At 40.9% G+C, this 23,258-nt stretch overlaps 2 protein-coding genes across 3 annotated transcripts in view; one reads left to right on the top strand and one right to left on the bottom strand.

The window, feature by feature from the left end:
* uba7 (ubiquitin-like modifier activating enzyme 7) overlaps positions 1 to 19,243 on the top strand; it is a 30,972-nt gene extending 11,729 nt beyond the window's left edge. Inside the window, exons 20-24 of the mRNA XM_068594191.1 lie at positions 1,785 to 1,877; positions 2,923 to 3,114; positions 15,273 to 15,374; positions 16,673 to 16,755; positions 18,235 to 19,243. Of these exons, the coding sequence (XP_068450292.1) occupies positions 1,785 to 1,877; positions 2,923 to 3,114; positions 15,273 to 15,374; positions 16,673 to 16,755; positions 18,235 to 18,367 (603 nt within the window). The 3' untranslated portion in view covers positions 18,368 to 19,243. The remainder of the gene's footprint in view (positions 1 to 1,784; positions 1,878 to 2,922; positions 3,115 to 15,272; positions 15,375 to 16,672; positions 16,756 to 18,234) is intronic.
* Positions 19,244 to 19,701: 458 nt separating this feature from the next.
* LOC137796444 (PAK4-inhibitor inka2-like) lies at positions 19,702 to 22,083 on the bottom strand. 2 transcript variants are annotated; one of them, XM_068594378.1, is made up of 3 exons: positions 21,996 to 22,083; positions 21,843 to 21,895; positions 19,702 to 20,722 (listed from the first exon to the last, which is right to left on the bottom strand). In XM_068594378.1, exons 2-3 carry the CDS (start codon positions 21,843 to 21,845, stop codon positions 19,793 to 19,795), a joined length of 933 nt encoding a protein of 310 aa, XP_068450479.1. In that variant the 5' UTR covers positions 21,846 to 21,895; positions 21,996 to 22,083; the 3' UTR covers positions 19,702 to 19,792. The 2 variants fall into 2 exon arrangements, with proteins under 2 accessions (XP_068450479.1, XP_068450478.1); XM_068594377.1 differs by having other exon boundaries at positions 21,843 to 22,083.
* Between the last annotated feature and the right edge of the window lie 1,175 nt (positions 22,084 to 23,258).

The raw sequence follows: 23,258 nt of genomic DNA, 5'->3' as shown, positions 1-23,258 counted from the left end.
TGGGGCGAAGATATACTGTATACTCAGAAGTTTAAATCATAGATGAAAAGAACACTTCATTCAGCCTGTTCACGTTGAACAAATTACTGCCCACACCACAGGGGAAAACTATTTATTGCTCCCTATTGATTTGTATTGTGTGAAGGTGCATCCTTGTCACTTTTATCTGCTAGCAAACAACAGAAAATGCCTAAAAGCTGCTGATGCACAACCACTAGGGTATGATACAGGACTGGGTGCTAAAGCTAACCTTTTAAAAAAAACATTTTTACATGATCTCTTGCTACAGGCCTTGTTTATTTTGCATTTCAGCCCAGATTGGATATTGTGGTGCCAATTGTTTTCTCCTTGAGTGGGTGTTGTTTTCAGAGTATGACATGTTGCACTCTGTCCCTACGGGCCTGTGTGACAGCCTCATTAGAAGACATTTGGTTAAATGCATTACATTTAACAACTCAGCACAGACACTACTGTCCGCAAATCACATCGACTGTGTCTTTGAAGTTACACTGAGGTAGATTTACTTCTTTGTCACAGTCTCACCTCACACTCTTTCACGCCACCGCTCAATAAATACTCATTCACTGTCTGGACAGAAAGTCAGGTTTGGTGCTCGGTTGAAATCTTGCAGGTTCTGAGGGATCCCAACAAATTACATGAACCAGTTGTTTCAGCACAGTCATCTAAGTAAGCAGAGAGAAAAAAGCTGTCTCCAAACCGACGTTCAGCATTTTTTTTTCTATTTACGTTTCAGCAGAGGGGATATATAAAAGAATTAAATAAAAATAAAAAAGTTCTTTGCAAAACAAATCAGCAAAATAATAAACCTGCATCAAAAAACACTTAGTCTTCATCTTGAATAATTGTGGATGTCTCTCTCCAAATAGAAGTGTCATTATACTTAATTAATCCCTGTGGGGAGAAATATGACCTTTCCTATTTACCTGTTTACCTTTTGATCCTCCAGTGAGTTTCTGTGTTTCCTGGGAAACCTCGGAAAGGACTGGAACAATTAAAACGAGCACTTCCTAGACAAGCCTTTTTTTATCTTCATGGAGGTTGGGAGTGTGGAGTTGAAAGGTTTGCCGCAGCGACAAAACCTTCACTTCTGACCCGACACCTCAACACAGAGCTGTTAGAAGGCCAGACATGGTGCAGTTGCTGTGGCTGCAGATGTGAGTGTTGGAGGGATTTAGAGAGGCTGTGGTATATGACTCTCAGCCTGAGAGAGGTTCTGGAAAAGCATTCAGTGACTCAGGAGAAGCAGGACTGAAGGGGTATGAGGTAATTCAGGTGCATATCAAATGTCATCTTGAATAAGAAGAAAATCCCCAAACTACCTTGCTCCCCCTTCTCTTCATTTTCATCCCTTCATGTCCAGGTCACACTGTGGAAAGATGGAATGTGTGTAGGAGGGTTTCACATGCATCAGGTTGCCAGCTCGGAGCTTCCTCACAACCCCTGCAGCTATCCCTGAGTGACAGTCCCCTTCTTAGACTTTGTAGAGCCGCAGAAGCAGAGGCATGACCTCACTGGCCATGTCGATCACGACAGAAATCAGATTTTCCCTGCATTCTGTTGGGGTGACCAAGTCATGTATTAGAGTGATGTCAGTGACGCAACAACAAAGCCTTCAAAGCTCAAAACAGCCAAACTGAGCATCACACCTCTGGGGATGCCACTTGGCATGAACATGAACACATAGATATGTTTTGTTCTTGTGTATCAAGCTTTAGAGAGTGTTATATGAATGGCTCATATTCTTAACATCCCACCTGGCATAGGATGACGACAGTAACTTCCACATGGACTTCATCGTTGCTGCTTCTAACCTGAGGGCCGAGAACTATGACATCCCTGCAGCTGATCGGCACAAGGTTAGCATTTTCACAGATGCATCTATTAAAAAAAAATCTCTGAAAGGATATAGATGTAAATTAGAGGGAAGAAGCTGAAGTGAGAGGCGCTATAGATTAGAAAAAGCTTGACAAAATGCTCCCCCTCCCTTGGGGTCATGTTTTTAGTCAGTGCTGCGCACACCTGCCCTGAAGCCACAGAAACAGCCTCCTCACCTATTGTTCCTGGAGCAGAACTAATCACAGCACTTTACCTGTCGCCTGGGAGGTGACACCTGAGCCAGGCCTTGTACCACTTGTGTGCAGACACACACAGCCGAGACAGATGGAGGCTGGGGGGGATGGGTACTGCTGAGCGAGGGGAGACAATAGAGGGTTGCCCGTGTGTAATCACACAGAGTTTTCCACATGTTGAATGTGCATGGAAATAACTTTGCAATTACAAACCGTTTCACCCTGTTCATTGTATATCTACACTGCAAAACATACATACGGTCAGGGCAATTTGTCAAAGTCAATATCGCAATAATAATGAGGATATTGCTCCTGTATTGATATATGAGGAAAATGTGCTGTGCTGTTATGCATTATGTAAGGCAAAGAAAAGTAAAAGTACTCGTTATTCAGCAGAATGTCCCTGTGTTATATTATACATCACAGTATGCGTTGGACACTGATGCATTACTGTGTATGCAGCATTTATGTTTCAGCTGGCTGAAATAAAGTTTTGTTTTACTACTTTGTTAAGTAGCTTAATCCATCACAATACATCATATATCAAGATGCCCATTTATTTTGTTTATGAAACCTTGAAATTCAAAGTAACTGATGCTGTGAAATATAAGCAATACAGTAAAAAAAGAGCAATGGTTGTCTCTGAAATGTGATCAGCGGTGCAAAGTAGTTACATATATTCACTCAAGTAGTGTAGGCTTACTGTAGTACAGTTTTGAGGTACCTGTATTTTACTTAATATTGTCAAAATCCCTCAATGTATCATGGCATAGTAATTACCTTGCTGCATAAGATTGTGTAAGACATATGATGTCTCCTCTCTCCTTCACAGAGCAAGGGCATCGCTGGACGCATCATCCCAGCAATCGCTACAACCACGGCAGCAGTGGCAGGCCTGATGTGCCTGGAGCTGTATAAACTGGTGCAGGGTCACCAGAAGATCAGCTCTTACCGCACAGCTTATATGTACCTACCGGTCACGCACATTCTGTTTGCCCAACCGAGCCCAGCCAAGATCTTTGAAGTGAGTAACAGCTTTTTACACCCACAGACATTTTAAGTTAGAGTCGGCGATTGTGGTGGGCTGGGGGACAATATTTACAAAGCAGTCGGTCATACATAGGACCTGACTAAGGGCCTCTATATAGCTTGACAGACTCGTACTGTATGGACATTTATAATTTAAGCCTGCTTACTTTGGGGATAAATCAGTTTGGTCCTTTGTAGATCTACGTCCTTCCTTACTGGCTGGAGCGCATTAAGTCATGAATGTGTGCTCTCAGAGTAAGAGACTCCCGCTAACTGTCAATCTCCTGCATATGAGCCACGTCTTTAGCTAGCTCATAATCCTCAGGGCATTTCAGTGCAGGTAAGACTTAAACACACCCATGTCTGCCACTGTGTTTGCAGTGGATTTAAGGCAATTTTTAAGGGTTACAAGTGTGAATGAAGTGTATGTGTGTGTCTATATATATATATATATATATATATATATATATATATATATATATATATATATATATATATATATATATATATATATATATATATATATGTATATATATCAAATGAATTATCTGATTTAATTTAAGGGATAGGAGTTATATAAGCATTATGCTTATACCTATACCTTTTCAGTCTTTCTGTTTTGTATATTAGATTGTGGCTTTACTTAGACATTGTAATGATTGACTGAATAAAACACATACTACTGCTCTTCAGGTCATGCTGCCCCCCTTACAGGCCCAACTGCTTTCCCCTGAATATCTATCTCACCTTTGGCGGGAATCCGATATTGGAGCTGCCCGCGCCAGCTTTCTCACTCCGAGCATTGAACCCCTGACCGTCAGGGGTCACTGGGGGTCAGCGAGTGGGGTAGTTGTGTTCTCTGGGACGTGAGGGTGCGGTGGCAGGGAGCTCTGAGACACTGTTGGTCTGGTTTCAGCTTTGGTTACAGGCAAAAAAATGCTGCAGCTGCATTAAAGGCAGCTGATGACAGAGGCAGCTGTGACTTTCCGCGCTGTTTTTAAGTTCCAGGCATAACGCACTCCTTACTTACAAAGACCCCGGTGTTCTCACAGTTGTCTTTAAATTCAGTCAGTGAAAGTGTTTGCGCATACTTCCAGAGTTTGCTGGCGGAAGCACAACATTGCTGAAGCAGCATGGAACGTTGGATGTACTCAGTAAATGATTGCAGTCATCATCCTAGCCAAAGGTTGTATACTCAAGTGTTGAATCATTTAGAAAGAGGGATGGGCAGACATTATATTTTCCAGACCCAGGCCTTTTCAGTGGGGCTTGCAGTGTTGCAGCCTCTGATTTAAGCTGATGGGGACAGATCTGGCACAAGTAAATGAGGAACACACATGTGCTAAACACACTTGCTCACAGAGGGAAGGAGGGAGAGAGAGAGAAGGTGGTTGGCTGCCAAATCTTAAGTCATCTGAGTGGGAGATGCTCTTATGTCTGCCAAAGAAAACTTTGTCATCATAATTAGTTGAAATTTGTCTGTTACTTTTTGAGAAACATATTTCCCTTTTTGTATGTAGCATGTAATCTACAAAACTGCACATTCATTCTGAATACATGTAGCAATAATAGTTAAGTATCAAAGGTCATCAGTACTTTATTTGATCCCTCAAATCATCTGTTGTTAACACAGTACATATGTTGATTATCAGTTACACGGTTGAGCATGACCCAAAAATGCTTGGCCAATATTATCCATTGATATTAACTTATCAAATATATAATTATCTGTATATATATTGGCCAATCAGTTACAAAAAAATACCAAAATAAAGTAAGATATGCTGTCATGACAATATCACATAACTACGTGTGATGCTTCATTACATTTTTGTACCTTGCAATGTAGAATGTAAATGAAACTATGGATGAAAGCAGATTATTTAAAATAGCAGAAATGAGGCCACAGTAATGAAAGCAGAAACAAAAGCAACATGGCTATTCATATTCTCTTATCTCTCAAATCTGTCCAAGATTAGAGGTTTATTAGTCGGTCTTTGAAGCAACCTCAGACGTGCAGCTGTTAAATATCACTGATCTGACATGCAGCATCAAGGGCTCAGCTTACTTTTTGCAATGACTTAGACCTCTCCCCTTATGAGATCAGTCTCAGTCCATTAATATCAAGTAACAACGCTCACGTCTCACTGGTAGTACTGGTGGCCCACCCGGTGTTCCACCAAAGTGGCGTGTATTTTAACCACCATATCACAGCATTGTCAGATGTGTGGCATTCATTGTAATATAACCGGCATTGTCACAACTCTATAAAGGAAAACACATGTTTGTTGTTGGGATTGAAAGCTTCTAGAAAATGTGTTTTTGATGTGGTTGTATACCACTCTATCCACAGATAACTGTTTTACTCAGACTCTTTAACTAAAATAGGTCATTGCTCATTCTCCCAGCATGCTAAGCCTTTTCCAGAAACTGTTGCTTTAAAGCAGCTGTTTCCCAAAATAGGAAGTCCCCCTGGCCTTCTCCTGCTGCTGTAATGGAGGCCGAAATATGTAAACAAATGGGAGGTTGTCCTTGTCTGCTCAACACTGCAATTCTTTAGTATCGTTTTCCTCCTCGTGTATATGTTTGTCAGTTGGGGCCAAGGCACAGGCCGTAGCACTAAAGGAGTAGCACGTCTGGCAGGTTCCCAGAGATAGATATCTCTAAAATAGCCAGAAATGTTTGTGCAAAATCCACATGAGACATTATCTAATTATCATGAAAAGTTTGATGTTACTTGGGTCAGCTGGTACTACCGTTTTTAAGAAGTTAATGTATCCTACTTACCTTGTACTGAATCTGCTGCTTTCTGTACATGAGGTAGGTGGATATGGGGATACACCCACAGAGAATTATCAGCCGAAAACCACATTTCAACTCAGCTTCTCAGAGCACATTTAGTGTCTTTCGGGATATTATTTTGATTGAATTACCAGTTCTCACCTTTTTCATGCAGTTGTTTTCAATGACAAACTATCTGTATGCACCAAACGGCACATATACAAAGTTTTTGATAGCTGGTGAGGATAGTGGAGCATTTAGCAGATATTTCTCTCAGGACTGCCAGAGCTTATAAGAGAGTACATTTTTTAATCATTGGGTAGTGTTGCTTTTTTTGCAGGCACAAGGGGCCAAAACAAGATAAAGGATTGCTGCTCAAAATGCACTCCCTGTTGTACAATACAGTACATAGTGATACGATGTAGCTTCAGGATCATATTAATGGCAGACGGTGCTTGTTATTGCAGGAAACAAAACCTCACAAGACACTGAAAAATATTTCAAGTACAACAAATATTAATGAGTCCTCCAGCTGTAACTGAGCTGCAGCCTCAGTAAAACATGTGAAGAGAAACATCACCCTTGGCTGGGACAGAGGAGGACGTGTTTCAGCTAGGTATTAAATAGCTCCGTCCTCAACCCCTCCAGCAGCTCGCCCAACTCTCTGTACCAGTGTATGCTGTCTTTACTTGTCTGCTAGGCTGCCTGCGTTCCATGGAAATACTCCCTCTTTAATGGTTGTGCACACATCCTCCACTCCCTGGCCTTAACTTAGTGCCCTTTCCCACTCCCATGGTGCCCTCTTCCCTGGCTTGCCCTTTCGGTCTCTAATTGAATTAGCAGTGCTGGAGGCAAGGCTCCTGATCTCAAGGATGCCACTTAAGGGTCAATGCTGCTCACACTGGTTCTTTGTTAATTGCCTGCAGAAATGACTGCTATTTCCTGCCTTCGCAGGAAGCAATGTATTGAAAACAGATTTCCCTGTGAGCCTTGCTGCATGGTCTTTAGAGCATCAGAAGGAGGCAGAGATTAATCTGCCTCATTTTCTGTTTCTGTTACCTTCTCAGTCACAATTTGCGCTGTAAAACATTCTGAAAGAAACAAGGATGTTTGCACTTTGGCTTAGTATCCAGGGTGGTTGTATGTAGTTGTACATGTAGAAAGCAAAACCTGCAGCTACTTGATTTGTGATTTGAGCACTTATGTAATTGAAGGTCTCACATCTGTCACACACATAACAGGGATTGGCTTGAAGAGAGAAAGAGAAGAACAAAAAGGAGATTTAGGCTACCTCACATGTGGTTAAATCTGTGCTGGCCTCCTCGGACTGTGCCAGTAAAGAAACAAGGTGAACATGATCCAAGGCCCTCCGTACTCCTCTGGGAGCACCGGCATGGACCTGCATTGTGCAGCCTGTAACTCAAGACCTAGACATAAATAGTGCTCACGGGATAATGAGTAATCTGTGATCAACATTGACGGCTTGTGCCTTCTGTTGTCTTTCAAGCTTTTTTTTGTTGGTGTCATTGTGCCTTGTGTTTTTAAGTCATGCTGCATTGTTCCATCACTGCTGTTCTTTAGTTCCCCACAGATCATTCGCTTCTCGTTTGTGTCATCGAAAACAATATTCTGTCCGTACCCTGGTTGTTTGTTTATGTAGCATCAGACAAAGACATACGTCACCTCGAGAAAAATTTAGATAAAAGTCCACTTAAAGATAGCTATCCAGATCATTTATTTAATAGCATATGTCGTACGGCTCATGAACTCAGCGTGCATGCTTCCAATTTAGCCAAATTACAAAACCAGAAGCAAATAGTTGGCAGCTCTTCTAAATCATCTTTAAGCCTCCCTTCATGTCATAGAAGCCACAGACCAGAGTCTCACAATAACAGGATGCCTTTATGGTTAGGCAGCCTGTTCTTTAACTAGCTGCATCAGGGTTAGAAACTTTGTGTCAAGACTGAGGCCATATTCAGTTGTCGAAAGTGTCCTTCAGCAAGGCAGTTAATCTCATCCCACTCTGTTGCCCCTGACCTCTTCCCTTCCTAGGAGAGTCCATACAAAATGTAATGAAGTATTTACAATTTATGAAAGAGTGATTGTCCAATATAGCAATCATATCTGACTACGTGGTGTGCACGGGGGTCGAGCAGCAATAAGTGGGCTATCCAATGTTTAGAGGGTGGTGTCTATTTGCTTGAGCCTTATACAAACCAAAACAATAAGAGATAAAGTGTGACCCAAGCTCCAGATGTTTGCATGTCCGACTTGCCATCTCACTACCAATGAGAAATGGCAACTGACAAGGTTACCTCGGGTTACAGATGAGGTTGCCTCGGCCCTGCAGCTCTAAATTGAGTCTTCAAGCACACTATCATGTGGCCCAATGCTTTCCAAAGGCTTGTTCAGGAACCACCGCTCCGTAACAGCAGATTTGATAAGCATCTCATAATACATTTGCATAATTTCTTCCATAGTCTTTGATTAAACATTTATATCTACAGCTTTGAGCAACATGAGCAAGACTGAATGTTTGTCTTGATCTGCTAATTGCGACCTACTTATAACATTGAATCTAATATAAAAGACAAAGTGAATATGCTTCTTGTTTTACTGATGAGAGGAAATTAAAATAAAGAGATTTCTCATAATAAGAACAATATGGCCTATTGTGAATTGGGTCACAATGGTTTGACATTAGTTAGTTAGTTCACAAGAAAAAAGTTTTCGAAACAGTGATGTAGCCATGTTGGCCCGTTGGACTCAGTGGAAGCATGTGGTCGTTATTAGTGGTCTCTGTCCTGCTGCTTCATTATTCTCTCATTAAAGCACCATAGCTCGAGGGAGATTGGCTGCAGGTTTCTCATTAGTGACATTCATTTTAAGTTTCTCGGTCCTGATCTCATGCATTTACAAATACATACATTAACTCTGAATTCTAAAGGCATTCTGTCATGTCTTTCTTCTTTTTTCCCCCTTCCTTCCTCTACCAACACACACTGGACCGTTACCTCATACATATACACAAAAACCCCCAGCTAGGATCACTGTCTGTAAGGATAATGTCACATATGGCTTATTGTGTCGTCAGCTCTGTGAGACCCTGCAAGAGAGTCTGTCTGTCTGCACACTGTATGTTCTGCCTTATGTGTGCAGTGCACACGAGGCACAGACTAACAATACACACATGTCTAGGTTTTGTGATGGAAATAGAAATAAAGTGACTTTTTACTACTTCAAGCCACATGAATGTGCTCATAAAGAAAATGAAACAGTTTGTGTTCATCCATAGACCGTGGCTTTAGGGTTATTGATAGTTCATGAGTGTTTGTCATGGATTTTGTGCTAATGTTAAGCTTAATGAGCAAATTCATTGTTTTGCATCAATCGAGACAGGAACTTGCACCAATTGGCGACAGTCTGTTTGGGAAAGCAGAGTAACTCAAGCAGTGAAAGCTCAGTGAAGGCAATTGAAACCAAAATAATGTTCAATGTTCACAGTTACGAGAGACCCTTCATTGGACTCATGCAACTGATAAGTGATTACAATTCAGACTGAGAGGGAAATTAATGACCTTATAACATTGTGTGGAAACCCATCCAATCGTAAAACCATACAAGTCCAGCTGCTGGTGGTACGAGAGGAAATCATAAAGTCATTAGAATTGATCCTCTCCTTTTCAAATTGTGCTAAGGTATTGTTAAGATTGTGATACACCTGGCATTCATTCCTTACAGTAAGCAATGTTTCATCTGCTGGATCTGGGCAGATGCAGCTTTAATTGGCCTCATTTTGTGTGCAATGCCTTGTGAGCAGAATGATAGTCTCATGTGTCTTATTTGTTTGTGTCCAACATCAGATGACCTTACAGCTTTTTAACTGCAGACATTGACCCACAGATATCAATAACTTACTCCAATAAACAATACATGGAGGAGTTGCATCATTGACTATTGCATTACAACATGTAACCAAAGAGTGGGGCATGTTGATTACTAATCACTATCAGACTATCAGCATTAATTAATGGTACAAACTGGGATGTTGCAACAGGAGACACAATGATCACATTCAGGGCGGCAAATGTATCCTTGTCAATGACACATTTTCTGACGTGTGTCCCAATTCCATATTTCATACCAATAAACAGCTAATGCTACAGTAATCATATGAGTCACAGTGTGTACTTGTGAACAATAAATCATTTTTACATGGAATAATCAAACAGCTGTCAATTGAAGTCCATTCATGCAAAATTTCAATTGACAAGACCTCTGTTTTATCAGTGCATCATTCCATCTTAAAATATGTCCAACCCTCTTACAAAAAAGTACCGAATAAGAAACTTGCATGTATTTCAATGTATAATGCATAAACCGTGGTAATGTGTTGGGACTGTCATCAGATCACTTTGAAGCATTTTGATGAGAATTCATTGCTTTATAACTGGGACTTTGCCAATCAGACATTTGCTATTTGAGTGTCTCTGCAGGCTCCAGCATGCTAATGGCCCATTTGTAGGAGGAGCATTTTATTGACTCAGTCCTTCTGCCCCAGGTCATTTTCAGTCAGGCGTAGTGCTCTTATATCCTCATTTAAAAGACAATCACATTGAGATTGTGTTTGCCGTTTTACACGTCAATGGAAGCCTTTCAAAGCTAACTCATGGCTTTTAGTGTGTGTCAAACTCAGCACTCTCCTGAAAAGTGTCTCCTCCTTCACCCTGCCCCAGTATAGTCAGCCTGCAAAATATACAGTTTACGATCGTAAATACAAAGTTTCTGCAATACATATCTTATGCTTTTAGTTTGATGTATTGTTTTAATGTATTTCAATGTCTATCGGAGGCGTGTAAGGCTGGTATCCTGTCAATTCTCTGGGGTGTTCAAGACAAATAATTGCAGTCTGGTGGGAGCAGTAGGAGGTCTCAGCCATCTGTTTCTTCATCGCAGTCCAAATACAGAGGTGATCAATAGTGACCAGGTAGCAGATGACACTCCTGATCAGACAAAGGTTCACTTTTCATGAGAGTACTCTTGTCCCTTTGTAAAATTATACATATAATACATATACACACAGTTTCCCCAGATGTCTCAAGATAGAAACATACATACATCTACCACAAAACAGGATTCACATATGGTTTTACAAGGGTCTTTAGTGGTGTAGTCTACATCTGCCGATTTCAGCATTAGACTTCTTTAACAATATCAGAGATGCCTGCATTACCCACAATGTGACTTAACCACCAACACTGCTATCAGTGTTTCAGGGTTATTATACTAGTTGCCTCGAGCCTCTAGCTTCAGGCAGTAATAAGGAGCGGGCTATAGAGTAAAAAGTTGATTCAAATGCTTCATTTGGGAAGTCTTGGTTTGCTTTGCTCGCTCCACATGAAACTGTTTCCCAAGTACTGTATATCTGAAATACCCTTGATGCATTCCTGCTTGTTCTGCAATACACAGCATATAAAGGAGTCAGCAGCATCACTGCCATATGTTCAATGAACACTTCATATGAAGGAAAACACAGCTTGACTTAAGGCCCAGCTAAGACCTAATATAGAATATAATGTCTTGGTAAAAACTACCAGATTGTCTAGAAAGGGAATCTAAACGCGTTTAAAATGGAAATATGATCAAAAAGACCACACAGATGACCACACAGATCCTCTCGTTGAAGGCCTCATAAGGAAAAGCGTTGCCTTTGAAGGAACAGGCCCTTTAGCCACATTGGGTTGTAAAAAACGTTTCCACTGTTGGGATTCTGTCCAGATAATGAAGCTAACGCAGGAGCGTGCCTGTTTCTTGTGGAAGACTGCAAGGAGGAGGTATTATCGAGTTTTGCCTGCTGATCCCAGCTTCCTGTCTCCAAAAAAAGCTCCATTGTCTTAAAGGGCAAGATTAAGAACTTACGTTATGATAACACTCCACATGCAGTGACCTGTGCAAAATGACCAGCATAATTGTGTTCCCTGAAGGGATCGCAATCCGACTGGGATTCATTTTTACCTCTTTATCAGGTTTACTTGGCTGAACTTCCTCTGGCTGCACTGCATTCCCATGCCCCCACATATATCTCAGAGGCGTCTAATTTTGGGTTGTTTTCATCAGTGACTTAATTGTGTATCCGGTCTTTATTTGTTTTCGTAAACTGTCTTTGGGGGGTCTCTTGATTTGCGCAGAACACAAATCATATAAAGTTTATTTACAGCACTCTTAAGATTGAAAATACATTCAACTGATTCTAAAATGGGAATAAAAAATTTGTCCAATAAAAAACTACACCTTGACAACAACCAATACATTTAACAAAGGCTGTAGTATTAATTTGAACTACACAGTAATGCTGATTTTAATTCTCTACCCTTTGATATGGTTCATTGAGGGACTGAGAGTGACTGGGAGACTTGGCCGGCTTTTTTTTCAGGCCTTCTCAGAGATTCCTAGACTGTGCTGTGACACATTGGAAATAACACTTTGTGATCAAGCCAGTACCTTCTGACCTTTTGATCAGGTAAGTCTGTAAAGCTAAAATTTGGACTGGATGGAATTCTGTTGCAAACAGAATAATGACGTGGGTATTTAAATAGATATGACGCCATTATGGCATCTCCCCTTATGAAGAACAGAAGCATTTGTTTTTATTTTTCTCTCTATGTACACAACCGACTGTGTGTTAAAGTAATCTACTTCTTTATTCATATGCAGTTTCATGGTTTTAGGACCAGACAAATGGAAAGATGAATGGATGTGTGTGTATTTGATATACAGCTTTTTTAATGACAAGATTTTCCTGGAAGCTGTTTCTGTCTATAGTCACATTTGTCAGGAAGAGCAGGGGAGCTTGACAGGCTTCCTGTCAACAAGAGGAAGTAACTGGAAGTTTGGGCTGTTCATGTCAGATATAGGGGAGCTTTTCGGAGAATTTATAATGAGCATAATGTTTGATAATTTAGAGGCCACTAATATTATATATAAAATTTGGTCTAACCCTAACCTTTAAAAAAATGTTTACACATCCTGTAAAAAAGAGTGAAGTCAGATGATTTGTGTTGCTCTTGCCGTAAATGGAAATGATGGTGTTTCCAAATTGTGACTGAAGTTGATACGACCACCATGCTTAGGATAATTTACATTCAAACAGTGTCTGTGATGGTCCATTGCATCAGTGAAACTATGACGTGCAAAGTAGTGAAGTGAGAAGCGGTCAAAGATTTGAAACGTCATTGTGTTCCTTTATTTTGTGAAGACCAATTGTATCATGTTTTAAAGGGAAGTCCAAAGCCCCAATTATAATACAGAGTACAACATGTAAACAACAGATGAGAGATTTGGCCCCCCTGCAACAACAGAGACAACAGAGTATATGCTTAAATAAACACCACAGCGTTATTCCACTCAGGCCCGTGAAGTTTTATCATCCTCATTCTCTGAAGTCTAACAACCCAGAATCCCGACCACCATCTTTGTGTCTAAACAGACCTGGATTTGGAGACACACCATGAGATAGGACAGCAATATTGAATACATATATGAGACTTTCCTGAGGTTGAAAAAGGTGTCAAGTAGGAGACTATTTGTGTCCTTCTATCGCTTTAGTTTAGCTCTACCCGTTTCTAATGTGTGTTGCCATGAACTTATGTTATATTATGTAATATAACTCCTCATCTCTCACTTTTGATTGGTCTTTTTATAACAGCAGTTTCTACCATGAGCACTATTGGTTTAACAATATAACAATGGATACACATGTGTCTGTATATAACACAGGACAAGATAATTGCATTTTAACTCCCAATTAAGCTGTTTTGTGTTATTTTCCACACAGTTAAGTTGGTTCAATGTTACTTTAAGAAGAAAACATTGACTCTCTCCCTCACATTCCTTCTCTTTACCCAGAGATAACGGTTTCTTTGTGCCGATTTTTTTTATTATTTTTATGGATGCAGTTGTGCTTATGGGGAACCATTTGTAATTGTTTCCAGCTACCAGATCAGTTCCAGAGTTCTTGCTTATTTTGTTCTTCCCGATAGTGTTGAATAGTTGACGTTGCTCTACACATGAACTGATGGGGGAGTTGATTAGCTTCAGGTCCTTTCCAGAGTTGTGCAACAAATATGAGCGAGAGGAAGGGAGGGGGAAAAGTAAAAATAGCCTTTGTGCCTGCTTAACATTGTGTAAAATATGCATCTACACACAAGAGTGCTCATAAAAAAGTTGCTGAACAAAAGAGGACTTTTTTTTAAAGTCTGACAAGGACTTTGCATTTGCTAGATCATTTTAAATAATGGTCTTTTGTTCTACAAGTGTATTTCACTCCAGGCTTAAGTTCTGTTTTGCCATAGAAAGTTTGAGGTTGTACTGATAATTCACTCTGCATAAACTAAAGCAGAAAATGACATGACCAGGGGATACAATGTGCATCTTGCAAACAAAACGGTCTTTGTTTGAAAGGGGGACAAAGAACCGAGACACCCTGTCAGACTTGAGGAGAGGTTCAAGTCTCCATAACCCCAAACCCCGTAAGTGGTGGGAGCTGTGAGGTCTCGTCGAAAAGTTCCCCTTGGCTGCTGGAGCAGAAATAATTGGACCCAGGTTTAGCCGGAGCTTTGGTATTCACTTCTTGAGCCAAGTTTTGATCTTCACAACTTCTCTCACCAGACGGCGCCTGTGTCATCAGGGTCGTCTGAATGCATTTCACATTTTGACATATTTTTTGCATGTGACTAATTCATTTCAGGTCAGGTGAGGTCAGGTTTTCACTTTATGTCCTACACGTGTGGATTATGATGAATATGGTAAATACAGAGTGGCACGTGAAAACCAATATCTGTCCGTTGACAAATAAACTGAAAATGGCCTCTCAAAGCTTAGACTGCAGCTACAAGAAGTGCAATCTGGCAAGGTGTCTGGAAAAATTCTAATGCTGTTATTTCTTAGCCCGGAGCTAACAGTGTTCACAGATGTTTTATAAGCAGCAAACTAAAAAAAAGCCCAAACTACACTGACATGGTTGCATGTTTTTTTTCAGTAGAGCAGGACTGAGAAGTGTTGTCGACGGAAACTTGAGAAAAGCAAGAGGGTAACTTCATCATATTCGAGAAAGCCCCATCTTGACCTCTTTGTGGCTTGTTTGGGTCGCTGCTGCGCCTCTCAGAGAGCTGCTGATTGTTCTCAGCTGCTCCATAACACAGCGATGAAAACTGCAGTCCCGCTGCCTCTTAGTGTCCGGGACTCGTGCTCCTGACCCCAACATTTTCCGAACACCCCTCAACGCAAGTAGTACTTCATCTGTCAACTGTCTGTGTGTGTGTGCGTGTGTGTGCGTGTGTGTGTGTGTGTGTGTGTGTGTGTGTCTATCGGCAGGTCAACGGAAGGGAATACACCCTGTGGGATGACTTCCGTGTTGTGGGCAGACACAACGGTCAGCAGGAAATGACCTTGAGAGAACTGATCCAGTATATCTCGGTACGTCTGTCTTCTCTTTTTTTTTTAGCAAGTAAACATGCACTCTCCTCACACCCAGTGCTACTGAGTGCATATTATTTTCCTTTTATCCCATAACCCCTTCACTTTCCTCCAGTGCACACAATTGTTTCGATTACTGGCCACTTTACACCTTCCACTCACACCTTCAGGACTCCTGGAGGAAGGTTCATCAACTTTCTTTCAAACATTTGGAACCTTTTTCTCAGTTCATATGTATAATATTCATACATGCTCAACTGACACCAGATTTATTGTTTTTACATGTTGGTTTTTGAGATGTGACATAATGGGGAGTTTTGGAGGCGCTAGGAGGTGACTTTTGTTACCTTTGGCTGGAGCCAGGCAGCGAATTTCCTCTGTTTCAAGTTATTGTGCTAAGTTAGACAGCTGCTCGTGGCAGCTCCATATTTAGCAGACAGACATGAGAGTTGTTCCACCAATCCTGGAACCTAACTCTCTGCAAGAAAGCAGTTACATTTCCTAAAATGTCAAACTTTTGCTTCAAGGCCTCTATTATTTTCACACAACTTAGGTTGTATGATTCAAGTACTGCATTGCACAAAGTTCACACCAAAGTAAAACTATTAGATAAGACGATAAACATGTCAGGACTGTACCAATCCCATCCAATCCCGAACAGGTGACACAAGTTTTCACAACATTGACAAGCTATCACTTCCTAAATATTACAATGTTTGTTCTTTAACTAAAAACATGGAACAAGTAGTTGATCATAAGCTGGTTGATCCGGTGATTGCACACCATAGTAACCCTGAAAACAATGAACATTTATAGAAGATACCTCACATCCCAATTGCAACCAGTATACTCATCTGCATATCCAAAAGGAGTAAGTACACTTCTGATGCTCTTTCATATGCAGTATGTCTTTATAATATAACATAGGCCCCTTGCAGTAGAAATGCATATGCACATGACTCCGTGTTTTTGTTTTTTTTATGCATGTAACGTCTTGCCCTGAACAGACTTTTGATTTATTAATTCTGTGGAAGTTCGTTCGAAGGAGGCAAAGGGAGAATACATTGGCAAGTGATCCTATTTGCTCCATGTTTCATTTAACCTTTGACTGGTCGGTTTCCCCCTGGTTGGTTTGCGGAGACACTGAAGAGCTTCCTGAACTGCAGACGTTTGAGGCCACATGTCAGCATCAGACCTGTAGCACTGTGGACTGCTGTTTTTGTGGAAATTACCTCTTTTACACTTCATTGCTTTGTTATATTGTACTGTGCATTTAATTAAATATTTTCTTTGTGCAGGATCAATACAGTTTGACCATCTTTGAGCTCTACTATGGACCAGCTATCTTATACAGGGGGCAAGAAGAGAGGCTTCAGCAGAGGTATGCCTAGCTAAGACAAAGACAATTTTCCATATGCATTGCCACACATTGCACACAACCCTGCTACATCAACAATCACAACATGCAGCCTCCCTTTGTTGGTTTAGAGGCTAATGGCAGGATGAGGTGTTTCCTCTGAGCCTGCGAGCAGAGAGCCTGTTGACACACTCACATGCATCACTGAACCCTGACGAGTGAGACCGATCCGCATCGGGTTTCCGTCTGTTTGTTGAGGAGAAGAGTTTAAGAGTAAAATTAGTGCAAACCTTTTTATTCTGCACGTGAGCAGTCACTAAGTCGGAGCCTGTTCAGGGTTGCAGCACATTATAAGCCCTGGGGTGTTCGAAATGTATGAGGTGCCTTGTGTTGTGAACTCTCCACATCAACAACTGTAACGCAGCAGAATATGCACCCTCAGGGATGTTTGAATCCAAGGAAGAGGAGGAAAACTGTAATAAATCTGGTTTAACAGAAGTTTTAAAGGCAATCATGTGTAAATGTAAAGTTCGACTGGTATCAGTCTTTTCCTGATTCTTGCTGTAAGGTCTTCGTGTTCACCTTGAACCAGTCTGTGTGTATGTCCATGACGTTTATGACGCTCAAGTCTCTGAGGAGGTTAGATCTGTTGAGGTTAGATTGGGCTGTGGTGGGAGAGGGGCAGAGTGTTGGCCATGTGCACAGCAGGCCACACATGACAAATGTTTTCTCCAGTAGTCACTTCCTGTGCTGTCGCCCTGCTCCAAGCTTCCTGTGTTGGGCCTGTGAGGGGGAACTTAAAACTAAAAAAAGTTATTCAATATCATTTCACTTGTATAGTGTCTAGTATTGCATGTTTCTGTTACTGTCAAAATTTACATAAAAAGACCAAAGCTAGCAGTTTTTTCTCAATACTTTCCTGACGTTTCTAACCTGGTCTTTGTCGCAAAAATCAATCCTTCCAACTGAAGGTGTAAATTAAAAACAGGTTACAAATATGTTCATTTAAAAAAAACAATTAAATAGTTTCTTCAAACAGCTGGGCACTGTAGTAAAAATACATTTAAAAAAACGTACGTGAACAGCAGTGAATAGTAAAAAGTATTTTTGTTGGACTATTTTCAGCCACTGGTTAATACACTTTTTTGTGTGGCTGTTGAGTATTTCCAGCAGCAGAATGGTGTATGTGGGACTAACAACAATTGTGGCGGTCTGTCTCAGAGAAGATTACGCTTCATAAAACTTTTCAATACATACATACTTGATATTAGGATGAATGAATTGCTTTCAGTCTTTTCATGGGATGTGTTGATAATAAGAACTAGCTGATCTCCTTACTGAAGACACCAATATGTATGGCCTTGTTGATGATGACACTTTTTTAAAAGCTAGATTATTGCAAATGTAAGACTCTTTATAATGATATTATTTTAGAATTTGTAAATGTCCATCATTCATACTCTTTTCCAAGTCGAAGCTTACGTATACTGTATGTTTTTGCAGTGTTTCTGCTTTGGTGACGATGGTCACCAAGGAAGAGATTCCTCCACACAAGAAGATGCTGGAGTTGATCCCCTCGTTTACTGAAGATGAGGACTGTGAGACAGTCCCACCTATCAGATACATGCTCTTGTGAAGCCACTAGTACAAAGTTTCCACAGAGTTTCCATTGAAAAGTCATCACATGGAACACTTTCAATCGGACAAAGCAAACTTAACATTCCTGTGACATCATATCAGCTAAAAACACTCATTTTGTTGATCTAGCTGTTGTTTACAAATGATTTGTTCCAGCATCTACCGTTTTCTCTACCTTTTTCTTCCACAAATATGTTTTTCATTATTTCTCTGGTGTACTGTGATCATTTTATTATGAATCATGTATGAAGAATCACCATGCCCTAAGATTATTATGCTTTTTCTCTTTTTTGATTTAACAGCAAAACCATACCATTTAATTTCCTTATTGTTACCAAAAAATTCCATTCGCTGACTTCTGGTTTTCATTTAAAAGAAAAATGTGTCTTTGGAGCAGTCGGGCTGAGAGGTTGTGAAGATGACACGGCATTTGGATTAGATGATCTGGAGCTGCTGGGGCAGTGCTGGCTGGGTTTCAAGGTTTAAATCAGGTCAGTCCGAACAGGCCCTTGGCACACGAGGTACAGTGCTTTGACGGTCCCGGGGTGCTCTAACCATCTGGACACAGCTGTCTTGTTTAAATCTCACTCCAAACACACCAGCATCCTTCCCCCTCCTTCCCAGAAGAATCTCAGAGCTGGTCAGTGTGGAGAAGCCGCTCTCATCTGCTTTTCCAGTTGGCTGTAATTTGATGGCTTTATTACTACTTAAGGGGTATTTTTCACTGCATGTGTGTTTGTGTGTTTGTGATTCATATAATTTAAGAAATATCTATGAGGAACCATCTGTGTACTTCACTGAGAGACTTCAGTTCCCTCACAATCATACTTTACCATGATCACACTGCACCCGAGCCCCTGTTTTAACCAGGAAAAGATGGTGTTGAATATAGAAAGCTTAAGAGTCTGTGTCGGTTGTTAATAAGCTTACATGTTGATAGTTATTTTTTCTTAAATAAATGTAGGACAACGACCTTTCCGCCTGGCTTGATCTTAAATAATGTGCTGAAAGTATAAAAAAAAATTTAAAACGAATGAAAAGCTTTGAGCTTTGATGAAGGTCCATCAGGCCAAAAGATAAAATAAAGTGTACCTTGCATAGGAGAAGTGAGCAGGTATCTATTCTATCGATTTTCTTCAAGAAAAAAAAAGATCCCCCTCCACAACTACTAACTGTGTGCTTAAATATTATACGGCACATGAAGAATTGAGAAAAAGCTTAATACTGAATGCGTCATAGCTACAATAATACTATTTCAAGAGTTGGCACTGCTCAAACTCAGGCAGGAACAGAAAACTTTCATTAAATCTAAAATAAACTTTTATTCCAGGTGTATCAACATTGTGGACAAAATACAATTCTGAAAACATAACCATTTTATTCAAATTTCTGTTTAAGATCAGTCCGGAAGGTACAGCGTCACCTAAATGTATCCAATAATGTCATTGCATATGATGGGCTGCCGGCTGCCTGTCTTCATCAGAGCAGTGAACTGGTAGAAGTCAGTGTCCGGTTGATGGAGGCCTGTGTGGGACTGGTGGAAGAAGGGTTTGAGAGCCTGGAGTCCCACTGGACAGGACATCCGTTTGGGAGCCTCTGTAGCCCGGATGAGCCTTGTGGAGTCTGCAGGCCTCGGCCTCACCTCCACACCTTTAGACATCCCTGCTAGTCTCCGCCGCATGTTGATCAAAATGTCTTTGGCAAGGCGGCGGCCCGCATGGGGCTTTGGTTCTGCTGGCTCAGGACATTCTGGTAGGTCCAGCCAGTTCTGTATTAGGTCAGCAAAGCTGTTGTCCCCAAGCACCAGAGGCTGTCTGTTTCTGCTGCGGCTCAGCAGCGATGTGGTCCAGTCCTCTGGGTTACTGGCCTCAAATGAGGTCCAGCACTCCAGGCAAGCGTCCGAGGTCGATTTGGGCCGGATCCGGCCAGAAGGTCCTCTGTTGGTTCGGAGGCAGGCAGAAGAGGAGACTCGCACATTCCTGGTCCTCCTTAGTACCACACCTTCATCTTGCCAAGAAGCCTCAGAGTAGCCCGAGTCAAAGTCCAGACTCTTTACACTACTTGGGGAGCCTTGTGCCAAGCGCTCATGCTGCTGATGCTCTTCCTCTTCCTCCAGGGGGCTGGCCAGGCAGCAGGCAGAGTCATACGTGCTGGCTTCGCTGGCGTCCGAAACACGTAGACGAGTGAGTCGCTCTTGCTGTGCCCTCTGTTTGCAGAGCCGAGTCACAGCGAAGGACCGAGCACATGGTTCACTCAGTGGCCTCGGTCTGCTTATCTGTTTCAGGTCCTGCAAGGATCTCATCATCTGGTGCATCTGGTCCCGGAGGCAGTCAGTAGAATCTCCTAAACACAGCTAAAAGAAAGATCCAGAGACTCAGTGGTGCAGGCAGAATTCATATAAAGTCAACTCTTTTCACCAAAACACTTTGATCGACTTTTGCAGGAGCCGACAGAGCAGTCAGGCTGGCTTCCAACACATCCCATCATGCCCTGGCTGGTCTAGCTCTAACACAGTTGGTGTTGCTGTTATTTTCATAAGTGGGCCAATAAGATTTTTACCAGCTGAGATCACTCTGATCTATGACCATATAACAAGTGAAGCATTCCTAAAAAACCTCCGAGCAGCTTTATGGAGACGGAAAATGAAAACTGTAGAACAGGATGCAGATTTTACACAAGGACAAACGTTTGCCTTCTAAAGTGGGAGGGAAAGTTTGAACAAAGTCGAGCTGAACCGTGGAGGAGGTCTTTTCTGGATTTCCCCTAACTCGCAGCTTGTTGACTGAACTGTATTATAATGCAGGAAATGACGGCACCATGTTGGAATTACACAGTTAATATGTGAATCAAATCATTTTCCAGTCTTCAGACTAACTGAAATCAATGCAAAATGTCACAATACTCTTCCATCTAAACCATTCCTGTGACAAGCAAACTCTGAAAAATCCTCCAAAAATGAGTAGCTCGACTTTTTAGTTGTCACCCAAGTTCTTATAATATTTAGTTTGTTGAACCACCTTGTCCTGTCAGTCTTGGCAAGGAAATGTACGGACACCACAATGCTCTGATGTTATCACAGCTGTGGGTGCTGAACCATTTGGCCCCCGGGGGAGACTAATCTGACATACAGACACATCCTCAGTGGGACTCTGTGGTCAGTCTGCACCTCTTAAAATGTCCTGTTCTCCTTGGCTGCCTTCACACAACGAGAAGTGATTCACCCAGTTGTATGCATTTAGTAAGGACAGTGTGGTGTGAATTAACTGTGACATGGAGAAACATTCTTGCTTTCTAAAAACAACAATCATTACAGGAAAAACTTTAAGAATATGTACAAAATGTACACTGCTTGCGCTGAAAAAAAACTTCTCCTCAAGGTTTTGAGCCTCGACCTTTGCACGCTTACAATTAAGTCAATGCATGCATCCACGAAACTGTCAAAGTATAATAAAAAAAAAGTGGATAAAACTTACCATTTTCTGTGAGTAAATATCTTTAGTGAAGTTCCAAATATTGTTAATTGTTTCTGCAACAAAAAAAACAATGCATTAGAATAAATGATGGGCGTTTTTCACAAATATTACACTTTTACTTTAGCAAGGTATTAGTGGGCCAATAACACTCACCTTTGCATTTGATTCGGAGTTAATGAAAGCACAATCCGCAGCTGCACACACTTACAGTAGAGATGGTGCGCTGCTCTGCGTGTTCCCTCATCTGAACCAGATGAAGGTCTGTCAGCAGACTTTGACGATGTTGAGCTTTTTTGCTGCAGCCAATCAGCGCAGCGCATCACACAACCAGCCAATAGCAAGTCGCCTGAAACTAGACACCTCCCCGTGTAATTACAGCGGTTCCTACTGTAACTTTGTGGGGTTGTATTACTCTGTGAGGACGCTCCAGAGTTGGATACAAAAACAACATTTTTCATTAACAATAAAGAGAACATTAAAAAAAAAATAATTCAACCATTTATACCTTTCTGTGTTCCAAACCTCAGACATTGATTGTATATTCAATACTTTATTTATATCACCACGCTTTATTTTAGTTACACAAAGCTGTGAAGGCCAACGTTAATGGAGAGTGAAACGCTACTTTTGTAAAAAAAATAAAAAAATTAAAAAAAAGTTAAAAAAAAAGGCTGAGAAGTCTTTGTTTGCATGTGTGGCTTTATTAAAATCTACATATTGCCCCCTAGTGGATCTTTGCAGACAGGATCTCACAGTTATCATTTATCAGATAGTATTTAAGTAAGCCTTTATCTTTTTTTTTTAAATATGAGCAATGCATAAATTCTTTCACCATTAAACCAATCATGACTGCGCATCCTCACTTCATCTGTTGTTAACACTTTCACTGTTTTGAAATTCAGAAAGTGGAAGAAAACTGCTTTAAAAGTACCAATGCAACGTTGTAAAACAGTCAATTACAAGCAAAAGTCCTGCATTCAAAATCATACCAAAGTATAAGTATTATCAGCACGATGTACCTCAAGAGTGAAGGACAGAGGTCATGTGTCATATCACTGGGGTAATGTGTATAAAGTCTTTTACAGTTTTAACAATCTATTACAGTAGTGGATCTTTAAGTCTAGTTTTTAACATTCTAAAAGGAGACCTTTGGAAATGTCAAGTGCCAAAGGATTAATTAAGTAAGAGTGAGGTTTTATTGCATACATATTAACATAAGGAATGTATTTTAACCCTCACTTCACACACTTTGCTTTACTTAACCACCTTTATTGTTTTTGAACACAAAACAAAAAATAATCAGAATCAATGTGATAAACTGTGCATTAATTAAGTTACTTTCTTTATCTTGTTTGCTTACTTGCTGCAACCGTCCAACCACTACATACTGTATATAAACATAAGAACGGGGTTGTA

Source organism: Clinocottus analis, unplaced genomic scaffold, assembly GCF_023055335.1.
Source record: "Clinocottus analis isolate CAN_PGR_092001 unplaced genomic scaffold, fCliAna1.0.p SCAF_3, whole genome shotgun sequence".
Lineage (NCBI taxonomy): Eukaryota > Metazoa > Chordata > Actinopteri > Perciformes > Cottidae > Clinocottus > Clinocottus analis.
This window is presented reverse-complemented; position numbering and strand designations above follow the sequence as displayed.